Source organism: Atractosteus spatula, chromosome 9, assembly GCF_055471065.1.
Source record: "Atractosteus spatula isolate fAtrSpa1 chromosome 9, fAtrSpa1.hap1, whole genome shotgun sequence".
NCBI classification, from domain to species: Eukaryota; Metazoa; Chordata; class Actinopteri; order Semionotiformes; family Lepisosteidae; genus Atractosteus; species Atractosteus spatula.
Window position 1 is genome coordinate 12,064,865 of NC_142714.1, and position 20,518 is coordinate 12,085,382.

The 20,518-nt window shown below is 40.4% G+C and overlaps 1 protein-coding gene across 29 annotated transcripts in view; it reads right to left on the reverse strand.

Moving 5' to 3' along the window:
• Window positions 1–216: 216 nt before the first annotated feature.
• Window positions 217–20,518, reverse strand: part of evla (Enah/Vasp-like a) — a 79,698-nt gene continuing 59,396 nt past the window's right edge. For 6 of the 29 annotated variants that reach the window (XM_088925276.1, XM_088925282.1, XM_088925281.1 and 3 more), the window contains 9 exons: window positions 10,497–10,560; window positions 9,364–9,431; window positions 7,901–8,761; window positions 6,422–6,669; window positions 6,018–6,136; window positions 5,651–5,762; window positions 5,207–5,267; window positions 4,800–4,863; window positions 2,263–4,265 (listed from right to left, as the gene is read on the reverse strand). In XM_088925276.1, coding sequence (XP_088781402.1) covers window positions 3,989–4,265; window positions 4,800–4,863; window positions 5,207–5,267; window positions 5,651–5,762; window positions 6,018–6,136; window positions 6,422–6,669; window positions 7,901–8,761; window positions 9,364–9,431; window positions 10,497–10,560 — 1,874 coding nt within the window. In that variant the 3' untranslated portion in view covers window positions 2,263–3,988. The other 23 variants (XM_088925300.1, XM_088925293.1, XM_088925296.1 and 20 more) reach the window with 17 other exon arrangements.

Below are 20,518 nucleotides of genomic sequence, written 5' to 3' on the forward strand. Positions count from 1 at the left end.
CTGTAAGGGAGGAATATGACATTTTCAAAGCGCACTGCACTGACCAGATCAGGTGAAGCAGCAGTTGCTTTAATCCAGCTGTAAATCAAGTGATAACAGGGTTTATAGGTGACCATCAGATGAAAGCACTGAGAAGACGATGTGAAAACTAAACAACCTAAAGACCAGAACGTAACATTTTTAACCTCTTTCAACAAAAACTTCGTACAACAAATACATTGTTCACAGTTTTATTTAAATGGATTTAAAACTCAGTGTATTTTTTTAAACCAGGAAGCACTTGGTCAAAAAGGGAAATAAAATGAACAATACTTCACCAAATCCTTGCAGTCAATAAACATTTTTATTAACAACATGATCACAAATACTGTGGTGTATTGATGTACTGTTTATAAGGTTGCAATATTTTAAAGAGCAACAGTTTCTATTCTTCCACAACTAGTTCAGGTTCAAACTTTTTTTTTTCAGTGATTTCAAACATCATCTGTGTTGGCAAAGGATAAAAACTCTTAAACATAAAAAATGATGCAGAGGTCATGTAACTATAATGCAAATTGTGTATTTACTTATCATCGTATCTTTAACAACCCAAGAAAAAAAAAGAATAATACCAATATAAAATATAAAAGACTGACATAAAATGGTGTGCAATGTTTGTTTGAAAAATAATATATTATAATAATTATAAACAAAGTAAAACAAAAAATCCTAGAAAACAAATCTGTAATTTCAATTTCTTCCAAACTTAAGACTTTTAACATTATGTAGACTGAAAGCAGCAGGCTGCAATCTGGGCTGAGTCTCTAAATTTACAGAGGAGAAAAGGTCGGTAATACAGACATATCAGTGCGGGTGTCCTCTGGCGTGGTCTTCTTCGCCCCACTCTTCCTCCTCCTCTCCGTCACTACTTCCCTCAGAACGCAGCATGCTTCCTGCTGTCTCATATGTGTTTGCCGATATTATGTTGTACTAATTCTACTAAGTTCTTGTCTAATGGCTGGGAAAGAAGAACAAGAGCAAACTGTTTTCATTTGCAAAGATGCGATGCAGTATTACTTTTATAATCAGACCTATGCACTATTTATTCTTTACTATTATGGCTCTACATCCCTTGCAGTGAGTAGTAAATGTAAAGCAGACTGTGAAGACGCAGTACCACTGTGTCCTAAAATGAAGAAGCAGCTGTTACACAACTTAGTGGCCTTCAAAAATTAATTTCATACTCGATAAAATGTTATATATGATAGCATTTATTATTAAAGAGTATTATGTAATACATGTTTCAGATCAGGGTTAATTTGGGCTGTCTGTAGAAGAATGAAAGAGTCATAGTATTGCTGTGTTAGCAAAGATTCGATCATTTAAGCTCTAGTGACGAGTACACAATGATGTTTTTCTATCATACAGGCTAAAAAACAAACAAAATGCATAAAGATCTAGTAAAATTATGATTCCTTTCAATTATTTAATGTACAGAGCCTGTTCCCTTTGTAATACCTGAATAAAATACCACACAATTAGTATGTACACTTCCTAACAGATCTAGGTGTGCTTTTTTTTTCTAAAAGTGAAAAATAACTAAAATAAATAATTTTAGGTAGTTCAGATTATGCAAGCCTAGGATTAACACCCCCATCTTAATGTCATAGGATATTTAATGACATGGTAAGGACCCCCTGGTTTAACACCTTATCTGAAGGCTGATACAGAATTGATCTGGAAAATCCGATCCAGTGGGGAGAGTGCCTCCTACTGGTTGACAAAAGCAAAAGCACTTACCATCAATTATCTCATCCTTCACCTTGTGCAATTCACGTACAACTTCCTCCAATATTTCCTGTGTCAGAGAAGTGTAAACAAGGTTCTGTCAGCTCCTCAGCCCTTTCCCAGTGCAGCTAACAGCAAATATTAGACCCACAATACATTACCAATGATGTTTTAATGGAGTGCCTAAGTGCAAAATTAGAGTGCAAAATTGTTGATCTCTCCCACATCTGTGGTTTTCCCCAAATGCGCTAACATCTCTCTCTCTTTGATAAGGAGTTTGAAGGCTATTTGATAAAATAATTTAATCAGCCTTCAAAACGAGTTGCAGACTATGTTTCACTAAAGTCTTGTTCCATTACCCAGGACATCATTCAAGGTTTGCGTTTTGCCATTTGTATTTCTGTACATTACTGCCCATACCTGCTTCATTCTGTCAAAGTCTAAGGCATCTGCGGGCATGTCGTTGGTGCTGCCGACAGGTTTCACCCTGCAGACACAACATAAGAATAATGAGCCCGCAGCCAGCAGAAACGCACAGCATCCGCCTGACAGAATCGCCCCTATGCCTGTGTGGTCTGTAGGGAGGGCACTGACAACCAATGGGGGTGTTTGCATGTATGCTACCTTTACACGTGGCAGTGCACGTGCATCACGGACAGCTCAAGAGCATCAGGCTTGTGTCAGACAGAGACGGCTACAGTGAGGGGAAAAAGGTCCATTTCATTTATTCACGAGAATGGTGTGAAGCGCAGGGAAAAGCGCACCCGTTTTCACATGGAAAGCCGCATTGCACATCCCATCTCGCCCATGAGAGCATGTGTGGGAGGACCCTGAGAACGCAGTTCTACATGTCTGCCAGTTTTCTGTCACAGGGAACCCGCTGGGTTGCACACCTTCATTTTACACTTCCAGGTTAAGTGTTTGTCCTGCAATTCAAGATGCTATGGATTTAATTAGTCGAACTCATTCACATTTAACAACGCATTCCACACATCCAGTGCATTTTCAAAACTTGTGTTGTTACACTAAAAAAAGTATGCCAAGCACAAAACATTTCAGATCGTCACTCAGACAAGGCTTTGCTTTACACAACATGTATTTTCTGGTATGCTTCTCCATTGCTCTCCCTGTGCCTAGAAACCAGTTGTGGTAACATTTCAGAGAAACAGGTGAGGGCATTACACATGGCAAATCTGCATACCAGCTCCAGCCTTCCTCTTTCAACATCATGATGTAAGGGTGGAAAAGGAGCTTTCCAAGGTAAAATGGTGTGATAAAATAACAGTCTGGCAGTGGAGAGAATCATTGCTCGTTTAGCTGGATAAATGATCTCGGGCAAAGTTAAATCATGTGCAAATGCCCCCAGTGCTATATTAATCTAATTTAACTGCCTGAATAAAAGGTGCTTTTAATTGTGAATTAAGCAGAACATATGAAAAGATTCACATGTCATAAGCACAAATGACTAAATTTAGCATTAACATGATTAATTAAAATCCCAAGCACCTGCTCCCATTGATTCTTCATCACTAATCACTAACAATGAACCAGAATAATCAGTATTTTACATTCCTGAGATCTCAGTGGAGAAATCTACATTTCCAGCTTCTTTAAAATATCAAAATATTGCATTTCCCGATCCTTATAATTCATTGCATGGATCCCTTAGTAACGAAGGGCTCCCATACTCTCATTTCTGAGTGGGTGAGTTGGTCAGTGTGCTGACAAATCCCCCCTTAAGACCGAAGATGGGAAGACTGCACAACTTTGCAAATATCAACCAAAGAAAAAATATATAGCAAACGAGGCCTGCTGAAAAAGACATCACTAGCACCACCTATCTGATTTTTTCAATAATACACCTTCATTAATCAAGGCACAAGTCTGACCACTGGGTATGCGTATCAGAAAGTATATATAAACACACACCCTTCACTGTTTTTTCCTCCTCATATTATTTGCTAGTTGTAAAAAAAATATATGGAGAAATTAAAAATAATGAGAGGTTCTTTTCCTCACAGAGAGGATTTTTACAATTGTGCACTTTCTTTTTCATGCATCTTGATTAAAATCCTAAAATGCTGCCACCAAAAACCTGTATGTGTTACCCCACATGTAGAAGATACACTTGATTTGTTCAAGTAAATTCAAGTAAATTGCTTAAACCGTGAAAGGCTAAAAATGTTTATCCTTTTTTTAATCAATATCGCTTGTTCTTGAATTATTTTTGCTCCAGCCTTGAAGGTGTAACACCAACAGGAAGCAGAAAGCTGAAAGCACAGTGCACGAGTAGCTGGAGTTGTTCTCTGTAGTTTGTGCTTGTTTGCATTGCGGTGGGACCAGTTTCACAGAGCTGCACATTGAAATGAAAGCCACAGCAGCATCGGCAGAAGGAGCTGCAGTATAGCTGGCCTGAACAGACAGGACCATAGTGGTACCTAGTACTTAATGGGTGTGAGTTGCTCTTAACTTCTGGACTCTTCAGCGCCGATGGACTTCTGCATCAATGGGAATGAAATGATCAGTGAGACATAAAAACATCACTCCTTCTCAGAGTTTCTTCTGTTGTTTCTTCTGTTTTTCATCATGAACATCCAGGACTTTTTTATTGTTCTGTGTTCCCTAATGACACCCATGCCAACATGGGTGTCATTACTTTGTGACACCAGCATTGAAACGTGTCAGGAATCATGTTGCTTATTAATCAACTGCAATAAGTAATTCCAATGGAATGTGGAAATTTTCATATCAGCTTTAACAATAGTTTCTGAGGTTATGCCACAACCGTGCAATAAGAAAGATTATTTCTAGAGACAGGTGCATATGTAGCTTGTAACGGTCTTGTTGTCTTTTGATGCTCAGATTATATAACTCTCCCCAATGATCTGCATGACAAGAGTTTAATCTTACTGTACTACATAACCATGTTAATGGTTCATATTCATTTTTAGTATCCCGTGAATTATAGTTGTTTACGAATGTGCTATGAGTATGAGCATCATACAGTCATTTCCACATTATTAGATCCTCACCTTGATACCAATGAAGACTTGTCTGCAGAATTGGCTCGATCCCATGGCTTTTTCAGAGGATCTGCTGGAAGTACAAGACAATTACTACCTTTACTGTTGAGACAGTTATATTTCAGAAACCAGCCCTGCCCCAGCCCACACACTCTAATTTTTACAGGAACTGGAAACCAACCCTGAAACAACCCACCAGTAAGCTGTACACATTTATACTTAATTGTAACAAAAGGTGTATTGTAAGCAGTAGAGTTTGTGGTGTTCTATTCACATCGTAATGAGAGTTTAATCTCCATCAATCTAATGTTTATCTGCTCTCATATTCCTGCTGGCCTTGTGAATTTGGCAGCTGGTTGTCCGGTGACCCCAAAACAGACTGCAGGCTATACTGAAGCTGGTCCAGACTGGGTTACCTGTGGAGTTCTGCTGTCCTGGCCCACGGGTGACAGGTGATGGAGACAGGCTGGAATCCTCCTACAAAGCATATTGTTTGTTTAATAATTACTGTATCATGAAATAATAATTGATAATTTTCTTAAAATGGAGTTAAATGTTATATAAATGTATGATTTATATATAGCACGGTGCAAGGCAGTGAAATATTTTTACTTGCCTTTGAATATTTCAGTACCAAAGGAAATTTTCCTTCAGAAATAAAGGAAGAGATTTCCTACCTTTGACCCTAAAATATCAAACTACAAGAATGCAGGGACCATCTTAACCCTAGCTAGGAATTTCAAGAGGGGATATGTGCTAACAGGTGAGAGATGGCAGGGAGCTGGCATGATTCACAGTGTAGCTGATTACATTACAACAAGTTTGACGCATTAACAACAAGATGGATTGCCTGTTCTCACCTCTCCAGGGTTACTGGACACTTGGTTTTCAAAAAGACCTGTCTCACTCACGTTTTGGCTTTCTTCCTCTTTCTTGTCACTGGATTTCTCTGTCTGTGTAGCCGCTTTCCTTCTATTAAAAAAAGTAAACTGTAAACATATATAGACCCGTACTGGAAACACATACGTTTAAGTAACAACTGATCGAATGAATTACTTGCACTGTCAAAGCACCTGGTGGGGTCTGCTAAATCAATGTCAACCAATGAAGATGGCAGGGGGAAGATACGCTGTTCATTTGTTCACTTTGCTCATGCAGGATGGCGAGGGATTGTGAGTCTGAAGGCGGCCGCGCGAATGGAAATAAGATAACTCCCTGCAGTCTTACTCTAACCTTCGTGCCAGCAGGGCATTCATCTCCTGCATCAGCCCCCCTCCTCCACTCGTCCGGTTGGCATCGTTCTTCGCTGCACCGCCGGGGCTGGTGCCTCCTGACGCGTCTTCAGACTGTGAGCACAAATGGAGAGCGTCAGGACGAACTGTGCGAACAGCTCTTCTCTGGCAGCTTGGGCTCCTGGCAACTACAGTACTAAAGGATTATAATTCGGTTAACATTTCTTAGGCCTGATTTTAAAAAGAGGAGGCCAGTCCCTTGTGTGTCGTTGTCTTTGCAAGCCACAGGGGATTTCCAACCATCCCCAGGCTCCAGGTCTCCTGGGATTGGCAGAAGGTGTGGTCCCTGCTGCTGCCAGCGACAGGAGCGGACAATCCTAGAAGATCCTAGGCACTCACTCGTTGCACTTTGCGCAGTTTGGCTCCTGCCAGTGCCGCTGCCAGCCCTGAACCCGGGCTCTCATCTCCTGCCCCGCCAGGACCTCCACCAGCCGGCAGCGGAGGCGGAGGGGGAGGAGCCCCAGCGGAAGGGGGAGGGGGCCCAGGAGGGGGCGGGGGAGGAGGCGGACCTCCCCCAGAGGCCGGGGCTGCTGTGGGAGGAGCTACAGAGAGCACTGAAGAAGGATGCCCAGGCGGGAGGGGAGGACCTGTGAGAAAATAGGGACAGAAACAGGTGGTCTGTCACACTCGACACCAAAGCGCAGGACACAGGGCAGTGGTTAGCAATCAAGCAGCAGCACAGCCCCAGTGCCGATAACCCCTCAAAGAACTGTGAGATAGAAACAACTAACTAATACATCAGGCTTTGGGAGACGCTGATATGTACTAAATTTACACACAGAGTAACAGTCAGTCATATTTTTGCCACAGATCTGCTCTAACTCTTGAGTTCTTTCAAGGTCAACTTTGAAATGTTTTTCCTCAACAGTGATGAGAACTGGAGAAGACAATTGCTCGGTGGCTTTAAATATAACATAGATATATCTTGCTGTTAGTTTTATAATGTATGCAAATGAAGACTTTTTACACTTAAAAATCTTTGAAATCGCAGAGCAAAAAAATAAATAAAGACAAACTAGGAAACCAACACATCCTCTAAAACATGTTTTCCACCCGCAGGCAGCCATTAAATGGGATTCCATTTTCAAACACAAGCATGCACACTCAGTACACAGCAGGTTTCAAAGGAAATACCTTGAGACAATGTATAAATAAGGAGCAGACACAGAGGTCCGGTTGTTAGAGACGTGAAGGCAGTTTAACAAGAGGCTGGAGGCAGTATGTCAGTGCTGCAGAGGCACACTGCTTGGCATACCTTAAACTTTGTTAAATGTGAGGGCATGTATCTGCAATACAGACTGGCTTTCCTCCGCGTGTCCATTACAAATTTTAGAAACATCTTAAAACTAAACCACTAAATGAACACTAAGCCAATCTTGTATTATTTCTAGTACATAATACAACTCTATGAAACCAAAACTGTAAAAATAAATCAAATATTAAAGTTTACAACAAAGGATGTGGAATGTCCAGATGAATCTAGATCTGGGGAACAGAGAGATGCATAATCTCACAATTACTGTACATTAGTCTGTTCAAGCCAAGTAAGTGCTCATGCTCTCAATGCATGGGACACATAGACCAATAAATACTTTAATATTTAAAATATATCTTAAATTATATCCAGATTTTGCTCTCCTGCTGGAATGTTTTTTGCTTTTTATTTTTTATTTCATTTTTTTATTACCAGAGCATCCCACAGGCCCTGAGGGTCTGAGAAGTAGCCCATGAGACATGGCATCTGTGTGCAAAGCCCCACACAAAGAGGTCTGAGCCAGCTGCAACACTGCCCTGCTTGCGGGGCTTTGAGGTACTTACTGGAGTGGGGTACAGCAGCCTGAGAAGGAGAAGGGGGGGTCTTCTTGGGCAGAGTCCCTTCGGACAGAGCAGTGTAAGAGGGGGGTGAGGAGCTGATAGGCGGGACAGACGGGTACAGCTGTTGCAGGTGGTAAGATGGGAAGTGGGACTGGTGGGTGGGGCCTGTAACTGGATGACCAATCAGAGTGGGCAGGGGGTGTGACTCATAACATGGAGCGAATGAGCCATCAAGATGTTTGTAGAGGACAGGATGGGAGGCGGAGCCAGAAGAACAATGCATCTGGTGTTGGTTAAGGCAATAATCTTCCAGGTGATCACTGGAGTACTCTGCCCCATGCTGAAACAATGAAAGGTCTGCAGGTCCTTTGCCCCGGCCATTATGAACAGGCAGCAAGGGATGGGCAACAGGGAGCATAGGCTGGGGGCAGACCTGCTTTAAAGGGGCCAGAGCCATCACCACAGGGGGTGAGGGGGGCAGAGGCGAGAACATATGTGGGGAGGACCATGCACCAGACTTGGGGGGAAGCAAAGGGGCCTGGGAAGCCGCCAGCGGGGGAGAGATGGGGATCTGGCGGACATTTCGGGACAATGTCCCTACTCCAGGCTGCACTGGGGAAAAAGCAGAGGCAAGGGATGTTGAAAGCTGTGAGGCAACAGGGTTTTTTCTCTGGGGAGAGTCAGAGGTTCCATCTGCCTGCAAGGAGGCACAGCCACCTTCACCATCCCGAGAGGAGGGGGAAGAGGAGGTAACTTTGGCATAGGAGGGGGGAGGCATGGCCCCCGCTCGACAGTGACTATATTCAGGAGGGGGGGACTGAGACCGAGAAGGGGAGGGAGACACTTTGATCTGAAGGGTGGAAACTAAAGGGAAACAGACAAATAGTCAACAAAGAAGAAAGAGTCAGAATGCAGAAGGGAAAGAAAAAGAAAGAATATAACTCACAAAAATAACAGCAATGGAACACGAGACAAACAATGTGTGAGAACTCCTTATTTTGCCAAAAAATAAACATGATTAAAGAAAGGAAAGAAAATGTAGACATACGTTAATACCTCCCCCTCCCCTTCCTCTCCCCCAAGGTTATCCAGGAAAGACATCTAAAGTCCCCACAGAAGCAAATGTACAAAACACAGCTCCTTACAAGCTTAGGCTACTGCTAGAGACAAGATGTGCAGACCAATATTCCTGCAGGGACTAGTAAATGGATAAACTGAAGTACTAGTGTACTGCATGTAGGTGTTTGAAATCTCTGCAAACTGTCGAAGGTGGAAGAGAGCTAGAGGTTCTCATGTGCTGCTGTGTGCCCATTGGAAAACCGTGACATCAGGTGGAAGACAGTGAGAGGCTCTCATGGGCAACAGCAGGACATTGGAAAACCATGACATCAGATGGCAGACAGTCGCTGGGTCTCCTATCCCATTGCGCGGCCAATTCTGTGATCTGAAGGGTGCTGGACGCTTACCTGAGGTGGATGCCCTTCGATCCCTCTCTATCTGTGCCTGTAGCTGCTGCTGCTCCATCATCTGCCTGCTGAAACAACACACAGGGAACTCCGGTTCAGTCAGCTTTCATGCTGTGCCACAGGAACTAATCTTTACCTTTTTCTACGCTTTGGGAAGCTCAACTTTCGTACCAGAAAGGCCCTGCAACAAAGTGCGCTGTATATAGGACATTTGTTCTCAGTGCAGTGATTTACCAGTGAAGGGGACACAAGCCAGAGACCTTTTGCTAGTCAACAAAACTCAAGAAAGTGAAACTGTGGCACAGTGATTTTCTTTTGGGTCATTTCCTTAACTGGTGTCAATGGCTGGCGTCTGTGAAGAATAACATATGCAATGCAAGCAAATATCTTTTTATGCAATTGAATACAAAGGATAGCTGACAGATAGATAAAACTGGCAATTGAATGGAATGGTGTGCCCACATTGGTAGCCTGCAAGACCAAAAACATAACTGACATCATTTGGCTTGGGACTGTAGCACCTGGAAGGGTCTGGAAGGGGAGCTGATGCAGTTGTGTAACCCTATTTAAGCCACACTTCTCAGTATTCTAGTTTGTTTTGTGCCACCCAGCTGGAATCATTCATGGTAGGGTAGTGCAGTGGCCCATGGAGAATGCAGTGTTATCATGCCTCTTTATACCACTAGAGGGAAGCGTTGAGTCACACATAAGACAGATCCCTCCGAAGCAAGATTCAAATTTTCCAAAAAAAAACATCTGGATGAACACCATAAGGAGGTGGTTCCATTAACTGTAGCTACTAGATTTATAGTTCTCTTAGGTCTAAGTAATGGAAAAAAAATATTTGAAGGAATGGAATTCATAACCATTTTTAGCTTTCAAAGAGTTTGCACCTAAAGAAAGTCACAGAAATCTCAGAATGTGTATCAAGGGCTCCAGCAAATGCTACCTTTGACCTCTACAAAAATGACCGATCTCATAATCTGATTTGCTTTTCATTTTATCTAACACATCTGCCTAACAGGGACAAGGGGTCACAGGAATCACTATTAACTGAAGGTCACAGTTTCTTTTTAATTCAATTAACAGCAAAGAAAGCCAAGGACTGTCAAATATGTTTCTTGCATTTTTACCTTCTCTGCATGTCCATGTCATCTGCAGATGGCCCATTCTGTACCTGGCGCTGGACAGCTGGACCTGAGAAGACAAACAAGCTGGTAAAGAAATGTCAAAATACTACACCACAGAACTCACATTGTAAAAATATGATTCCAATCAACTAATTTTTAAAAAGGTAAGCAAGTTACTAGGAACAGAGAATCATAATAACCACTGACCCTGTGGGAAAACAGTCTGCAGTTCAAACACTTAATTGCTCCTAGGAGGTTTTGCCATTTTCCCTTCAGAAATCAATTTTGCAGGCTCAGCTCTGTTGCCAGGTGGTATTGCACCTCAAAGCACATTACAGTATAGACATGCAGAAATTGTGTTGTGTGACACCACTGAATGTTGCAAACGGGCATATCCAACATCAAAAAGTGGTTTAAAAGAGAGGAGTACTAGTATAAAAATGAAAACATTACGTTAAGCTCCAGAGATGAATTTTGGGATATCCACAAACCAGTGGCATTGTCAGTTGATTTGCAGTTCATCCTGGGAATTAAATCAAACATCCACTGGAATATATCCTAAACACCTTTACACAGTCAGATTTAAATGAAGTATTTGCTCATGTCCCTAACTTCAGAATGTGGAGAGAATGTATTTGAGAGGACTGTACAAACTTGTGCCATCATTCAAGAATATCTGAGCTCATGTGAATGCGGCTTGTGTCACAGGTCTGTCTCTGATTAGTCAGCCATCATCAATCATACCTACAGTATAGCAGCCATGCAGTCCCTACAATTCAAGTGGGGGATGTTTTAGTCTTTTTGTCCATTAATTAAAAACCCATTTGAACTGATTTATTTTTAAATTTCTATTCTTAATTTCCAAACTGAGTTTTAAACTCAACTCAAATACCTGGCATTTTTACAGTCACAAAACATGAGCCCAGTATTTTATCACAAGAAACAATACTGCTGAACCAACAAACCTATCTGCTCTCTATTTAAAATGTAAATAACAGTGTGTATGTGCTCAGTGAGCTATTGATGTAAAATCCAGACTGTGCTTTCTCACTGTGCATCAGTGTCACTGATACACATGTCACTGCTATCAAAGACATATGATATATCCCCATTTACTTTGAAATCCATGCACACTACCGAAAGATAAGCAAAGCAGGCAGAAAGTGTATGAATGTTCCAAACAGTGCATCTTATTACCTATTATTAGGAAATATGTATTATCTTCTATCTAACACGTAACATATAAGTTCCACTTTGCAAGCTTGCCTCTGGCGACAGTTGATTCTTAGCTGCTTCTCGACTCGAGTGTTGGTTGCAGATCCTGCTTATAAACATGAATCTCTGGTTACAGGACAAGGTTCCCCCCTCTCACATGACATTCTGTGGAAACTGGTGAGCCCCCTGCAAAACCCGAGCCACGACAGACTATCTATCATCCGTCTACTGTGCTTCACTAATGGAGTTTATAATGAAAGTTCAGGAGGAATGACAACAGCCAAGTTCAATCATCTTCAGCTGTCAGTAATTAGTAATTAATCATGATGTCACTTCCTCTCTTAAACATCACATACTGTACATCAGCCCCTTGATCACTCCCTGCTCTACATGGGGGTCCCAGACGCCTCATCCGATAGCAAGGAGGTTAGCCCTCAGCCAAGTGGGTTAAGCCAAATTATTATAACTTTAAATACTCAAGAAACCTTTTAATACTTTAATTCTTGGCTATTGTCATTCCTAGTGAAATATGTTTGCTCAGAATATGGCATGGGCCATAAATTATTAAAGGTGACATTAACCTGCCTTTCATTTCTAAGCTTATTTCTCTGCAAAATCCAAGTTCCAGGTACTCTTCCTACCCTGAGAGCATTGGTCCTCCTCCATATGCTGTGTTTTTGGCTGCCTTCCACCTTGTGTTCCTCATCCCTGATATAATAATCTATCTCTGATTCCTTGGTCTTTTATTTGAGAATGGTTTAAAGTGATTATGTTGTCTCTGGGGAATGTAATGAAATTTTTTACTTACCACTCTGCATTGCACCTGAGTCTCTAATAACACACTGTGGAGTGGCATGCCCTTTGTGAAATAACAAGTGTACTTTTGTAGGGAACATGTTTCAACTCAATAGCTGAAGATTAATGCACCAAACCATGTTACCGCAAAACCTGTTGGAAGTTAGGAAAAAAGCTAAACTCTAGATTGTGCTTCACCTCTACCAAGAGCACTGTTATTGAGCATTTCATGATTATACCGCACTAGATTAATCTAGAGAATAAAAGTGATTACAAAAGCAATTGACTGTAACAGGGACATACAGCAGCAGAGAGATGGTAAGCATTGCAAAAGTATTAAAATATTACTGCACAGCTGTTATATAATGTAAAACCCTTCGCAGAAGTGCATTTTTTAAAAAAAACAGATCCTTTGTTTCAGTCATCAAAGTGCAACAACTCCTGTAGCATGTCAGTGGCTAGACTGAAGTAATTTTCCAGTGCCTTCTTCTATGTACTATAATTATTGTGGCCATTTCTCTACTGGACATTTAACTACATTATGTTGGATAAAATATTGTACAACAAATAGCTGTAGTAGCAGTTTTGTTTGGTTGTAGCCTTTCTAAATCTCTTTGAAAGCTTAATGCTAAAGTACATACTGGTTTCACTTGTTGCAAGCTTTATTGCCTACACTGTTCCCACCAGCAATAACAATTCTGGCAATTCCTTGCACTTTCCTGCAGGAAGCACAGAAAGCTATGCATCAGGCTCCCAGAGACAAAAATTGCAGTGGTTCACAGCCAAAAATCAACCAGGTTTTAGGTGTGAAATATTAAGATCGTTCCGCTTACTTATGTTAGCAGTGCAAAAAGAAGCGCTGATAGCTTGCTATACTGGAGCAGAACCCTAATCTTAAAAGCAGTTTTTGGAATCAGACAAAAAACAGACAGTTTTAACAGGCTGTGACTGCAGGAAGTGTGCTTCCTATTAGGTCCATGGCAGGTGATGACATGTCATGATCTCTGGCTGTCTTGTCACCTTCTTGCCAACTAATGAAACTCAACACAATGTTCACTTGCACTTGCAGCTCAAATCACTCACTCAGTCTCCTTTTATAATTTTTCAGTGCCTGGAAAAATAAATAGCTGTTCTTAGTAGCTATTGCCATAGTATAAGGTATTTCCAGAGTGTACATACATTGTAGCTCCAATATAAAGTCAGCTGACACCATTCATTCCCACAAAGAATTAGTTATTAAAACAGTTCCTACATTCTTATTTATTATTCTTCTGTTGTTTCTAAACTACAAAGCATTTTGGAAGCTTCCTCAATCAAAGCTGTTTGATCACTGATCACTACAGAACTTCACACTGACAGATGAGGCCTTATCAATCTACCATATGTTGTGATTATCCACAGTATAACTGAGAGAAAACAGACAGGTTGTGAACTTCATCCTGTGTATGTCCCCTGGAATCTTCAGAGGTTGCTAGAACAATCGTTTTCATAAAGTACATAAAGTTTCCTCATCTGAGTGGAGTGAAAAAATGATGCTACAGACAATTTTCTAATTAATCCTAACTCCAACTAAAACATGGTGTGCCAGTTTTATGATGGGCATGTCATTCAGTCTTGTGGTAACTTTTATAATAAATACCAAATGTTTTCTTTCGGTTTTATAAACAGCTGATGGGGGGAGGTGGAGTAAAGAGATATGGTAGGGGATTGGAGAATTAAGAAAATATAAAAAGGTCTGATGTGTTGCTGCCCCTGAAAAAATGTTTTTTTTTCTAATAAACACTTCATGACTGAAAAACCACAGGCTTTGAAACAGGAAACCTCAGTACAATAGGGCCTATAGCATATCATCCCAGAATAAACAGTGCATGCCTCTGTATCTGCATCATTCTGTGTGTGGTGTACCCTCAGATTGGTCTAATTTTGCTGCAGAGACACTGCCACAAGTCCTAATGATGAATATAATAAAACAGCACACTTATTTTTATGTGATGGAACTTTTAAGCACACAATCACACAATTGTGCATTGAAACATTAACAGTGTACGTGCTTAGCTACAGTATACAGCATTTCAGGGACCTTTTAAAAATCACTTTACCTTGCTTTACAGCATTCAATCTTGTTTTTTTCTCCATTTGTCAGAATTATAAACAAGAAATAGAATAAAAGGACAAAACCTTCAGCAGATTTCTGGAGCACAATTCAACCTATTTATGTGATTTGTTAGTATTTTAAAGGTGAACTTCAAAAGCTGTACACTTAAAATGTAGAGTATATTGGAATTGATACAATGAAAATACTGTAGTAATGTAATGTCACCACATTGATACCACAGAAGCAGTCCACTAGATACAGATGACTTAAATAACTAAAGAGATTTCAGACGTTTCAAGATACAAATACTGTGCTTTGAATTGAGCTGCTATTTCCACAAAAGTGTCAACAGCCTCACTGAGCCTCACACTCTTACCAATGCACTATAAAATAATCACTTACCTCTGGTAAAGAAGGTTTATGTGTTTACTAAGAAGTAAATATGAACATCCATCCATCCACTTTCTATCTGCTTTATCTAATACAGGGTTGTGGGGGAGCTGGAACCTATCCCAGCAAGCATTGGCTGCAAGGCAGGATACACCCAGGACAGGATGCCAGTCCATTGCAGGACACACAGACACTCACACACACCATGGCTAGTTTTCTCCGAAGCTAGTTAAGCTACCAGTATGTCTTAGGACTGTGCAAGGGAACAGGGAAAAACATACATACAAATTCCACACAGATAGCACCTCACGAACTGAACACTGGACCCCGGCAGTGCGAAACAAATGCTAACCACTGCACCACAGTTCTCCCCTGATATGATAATTATATTAAAAATTTATAAAGCATTTTTTACATTAAAAACTTTAATTATCTAGTTTGTATTCCTTCATAATTTGCTGTTGCAAACTGGTAATAAACTCTGATTAGTTCTACACTGTCAACTGTAAATGAAAGACCTCTTTCAGGTAACAGACCCAGAAGAGCAGTTTCCCAGCCCTTGATGTTACAGAGATTGTCCGTGATGTACAGTAATTAATGTCCCACAAACTCATTGCCTGAATGGGGGTACCCATCAGGCCTGGGAGGTTTATTTCCTCTCCTCTGTACCCATGTGCTCTACTTAATATTGCACTCTCTATTAAAGAAATGTAGATTTATTGATTGATATGCCTGCACTTTTAACACAGTTAAAGTTAACTATTTAACACAGTGCAAGTTTCACTGTGAGCAAGAGCCAGCACCAGTGGGAAGATGGCGAGCCTTTTCCCAACAACATGGTCACCCCACCTGTACCTGGGCAAGTCCCAGGGCTCACTTCTACAAGGAGGGCTAGGAACACCTGGATGATTCCTACTCATTACACCTGACAGCCTTTGGCCAATTTCATGATGCTGTTTGGGGTATTGGAGTCACAGATGGTTAACAACACAGCCCAGAGTTTAACCAGCAATATGTGGTTAACCAGGTTAACCTCAGTCTGCTCCTTAAGCTAATGCCTTAACTGGTTGAGCCACTTATGAGCCCCTAAAATATACAAAAATTAACCAGAATAACCCCTGGAAGAGCAGAAATGTGTGGGGAAGGTGATGTGTATGAGCCACCTCTTAAACATCCCACTTCACTTCCAATCCCTTAGATTTAAATCATGCTGACTTGTCCTTCCAGTGGGTGATTGCCATCACCAGGACGCCTTTTATAGCTGCCAGTACTTACATTTTCATTTCAGAAACAGAACAGACAAAAGTGGTGAAAGGATAGAACACCATTCAGAAAACGGAATGTGATCTCTGTAGCCCTCAATCTTTTATTGATGACCACACCTGTGCCATTACGTAATGAATGACACCACTGCCATGGCTCCACTATCTCTCTCCGAACAACAGTGTATTTAAAAAGCAAGCCCAATTTCCAGAAAGGTACAGATTCACACTACATCAAACAATAGATTCAACCACAATAAATAACTTAAGACACTTAAACAAACAAAAAGTCAAAAATATTTCAACTTCATTTCCGAAACCATAAAATGATAACATTTTAGGTAGTATTATCAGTATTTTTTCTAAAAAGGACATTTTCAAAATATTTCTGACGGCATTATTTTGTTCTGATCTGGACCCTAGACATGTTGCCCCGACAAAACCCCTGCGTACAAGACACCACTCACACCAGACACAGTCACCAGTTATATCTCACATAGAGATATAATTATATTGCTAACCGCATGCCTCACTGCTGACAAGCATGCAGGAAACAAAAGTTGGGTTACCTACAGGACATCCTGCACAAGAAGAAGCGGCTACAGTGGCAGAAGCAGAAGCACTGGCAGACCCACTCCCTGCTGACCATAGTGAGCCCAGACCTCCCTCTCCCTCACCTCTGCACACCTTCATCACCATCCCAAGACACAGCCTCGTCACGCGGATTGGGTTCCACCACCCGTAACCAATACTGCCGCACCAGCAGGGAAGTGTTCAACTCACCTTCAATAATTCATTATAGTACCATGAACACACAGGCCGTTCCCTCTCGGGGCCCTGGTTATACTCAAGGGCCCAGACTGCCCTGCCCTGGCCTGTCAGCTCTGAACGCTCAACGGCGGCCAAGTTGTGGGCAGGCCACCCAGTTATGTGGGAAGCTGCCAGATCTAGAATTTCTATGTAGCACCATCCTAGTAGTCAGGTATGTATGAGGTATTAAGTCAAGCTAATCTAATTAAGGTCCATAGTTGTTTACACCCCCTATACCAGGGATGGTCAAACAAAACGGGGTCAGGCGGTCAGGAGCTGTGAGAATTTTACAGCTAGCTTTGAGGCCCACTAGATAGTCCCGATTAAAGAAATTATCAGGACACTAAAAACAACCTACAAGCAAAGTGGTAAATCCACAACATGTTGAAAAAACAACACAGAAGAAGGCTCCACAGCCAACAGGTTGTGTTTCTTTTCTTCTCTTTTCAGTGTGGAATAAACTTTTACTTGTTCCTTTGCAGCCTACGCATGCTGACACAGCCACCTACTTGAACTATGACATGATATGAAGAGCTGACTTAAACCTGCAATGATTTGAAAACTAGCTTGAGTAAATATGATATGAATTGTCTTTTATGTATTTCAGAAGTTATTGCTATGTGCTGGGCCACTGCTATAGATGTACCAGAGATAAAGGAAATTTGACCTTCCATTATTTTAAGAAAAGGGGTTGTAGGGTACATTCTCCCTAATTACCTTAAGTTTTTGCTTTTTATTGTATGCAATTACATTGATACTGCTCAGTGGATCTCCATTTAATGATCCTTAATTATTTGTTTACCCATGCTAAGCTTCCTATCCCGGTAGAAGCATACAGAGAATTTAATATGGGTCTAAAATAATTTCACAGACTGCATGCTGACAAACTGCTTTTTTAAATTCTCCTGTTTTCTCACAGAAGAATTCTATGTAGAAAGCCAGACCATACCAATCTGAACAAGGAGTTTGTCAGAAACATGTATGCACGATCCAGGTGGACTTGAGAATGAGGTCAGAAGATACTACTTACACCAGGTGTTCTCCCACTCATGAGGATTTAAACTGGTCAGTGGACTCTGACCTAGGCTTTCATTAATCATCTACTGAAAAATATAATATTCTCTGCCATAATGTTAAAAGTCAGATGAAATCCATGCATATTTCTAACAAAAATCCTTCCAAGAAGGAAAACAAATCCAGAATCCATCAATTAAGAATAATGTAACACTACATTGTAATATTTCCTATCCAGCAGATTTGCTCAAAATGCCTCATCAAGTCAGCTCTATTACTCTTCACAGGCCCTTGGGATTTTCCTATTTTTGCATTTAACTATGCGCATTTTTTAATTTACTTGATTTTTCTAAATTTAATAAAGTTGCAGCCCCCCCACCATACTAAGTGGCTAAGATCCTGACTACCTGACAGGATGAAGGGTTGTTTTTCTTTTCACTGAAATTAGAGTGAATATGGTTAGAAAAACATGTATTTATTCATAACTTTTAAAGTGTTTAAGCTTGTGTCAAAGTCTCATCCTTCAAAAGTTTAGAGGCGTAGATGGAATGCGGCAATAATGATGACACAGTCACAATTGCAAACAAGTGCAATGGTGTTTATTATGAGGAACTGTGTTACCAAAGTCCACACCCCAAAAAAAACCCAAAGCAAAAAATACAAACTAACCAAGGGAAAAAAACCAAAAAACTATAGTACAATAATATATACATTGATTAATTGATTGATTTAAAAAAATAGGTTGTTGTAGGCAGCTCCTACTCTACTACACTCCTACCAGCTTCTTCCTATTTCTCTTCTCCTATCTTGAGGAGCTCCTTTTATAGGTTAAACTCCTCCCCCTAGAATATTCACTATAAAGCAAAAAATAATTCTACAAAATAATAATCAGAATTCTTATATACACCTTTCTCCAGTGAGTACACAATTAAACAATGAACACATTGTTAACAAAAATAAAATGTTATTACTCCTCTTATGTACATAAATATTTAAAAGAAAATACTACCCCCACTTAATGGTATCTTCTTACAAATTGATCCATGCATGCGCAACGCTGGAATAGGCACTACTAAGCCAGCCCATGTTGCCATACCAACGTTTGGGTCCTACTGGTTGCAGGAGAAATCATTTTGCTGGTGAGAAATCAAAACAAGGTATTTGAAACACATGAGTTAAACACCAATTTAGTTAATTTCACCAAAAATGGGTGTTTGGTTTGAGTTAATGTTTAATTTTGACCATACGTGAACAGTCTTACTTTACTCGGTAAGTAAAAGTAAGTTTACTTGTGTGCACCCACGTTTGTTTACGTTTGAAATCAGATTTATCGCCTTTGGATAGTAAAATGTTTACGTATGTGTACAGTATGTGTGTGTACACGTGGACACCTCACGAGTGCCATGTGATCTGAAAACGGAGTCTCCAGTCACAGTTTGCATTCCTGTTTCAGAAAGAAAGTGCATTGAAATGTGTAAAATATGTATGATTTGCAAAATCAAGCTGATATTGCAGATACGAGTTGTTTGTTTGATAATGTTGCTGCTAATAGCAGAGCCACGAGAGAGAGAGAGAGAGATACTGAACTATGCAAGTTTCATTCTCATGCTGAACCTCTATAGATAGCAAACTTGTATTCCCTTAGAGAGAAGTCTGATGCTGAGCAGAAATGTAGAGCACTATTCTAAGCAAGCTATTAAAAGTGCCATCAGGGGAAACGATTATTTCCTATCAAAATACCAGCCAGTAAGTTTTAATGCCCACTTTATTTATATTTATTTAATTTATATTATATCCCCTTTAAGAGGTAGTATGCATGGGATTCTTTTTAATGTACATCTACCTACTTACAAATACAGAGATTTCATTTTATGCAGACTTTTGTTTTCTTTAGTTTTCTTACCAGGAGATACATGCAAATAATTTTTCACTCCTTCAATCCAAGTCCTCAATTTTAGACATTAAGCACCCAGCTAAGTGTGCTCATTTTCTTGATTCTCCCATTAAGAAAACTTCTTATGTGCTGGACTGATATCTTTCATCAGACTGAGTTTAAAAAAAAAACATGCTGGCAAGTGTCATGAACACTGTGGGAACTAACCCTTTCACTTGCTAGTACACACGAAAACATTTTTAATGTTGTTTATTCAAATTTGGAATGTCAGCACTAAAGGGCTGTATGGGCTGTATGATAATGTAATAGCACCTAATTTCACAGAACACTTTTGAGTCAAAGGCTTTGTTTCTTTGATATTCTGGCAACATGAGTCAATTTTGTTAATCCTTCATTATTATCACATCAAAATCATTTTGCAATTTTTCCTCTACTAGTACACTGCAATGCCTATTAATCATTTGCTTTTACCTGGTTTTATACAGTGTATATGATATCTTTGCCATGCTTTACAACACCTGGATACGGTTTGTACAATACCTTTACTATT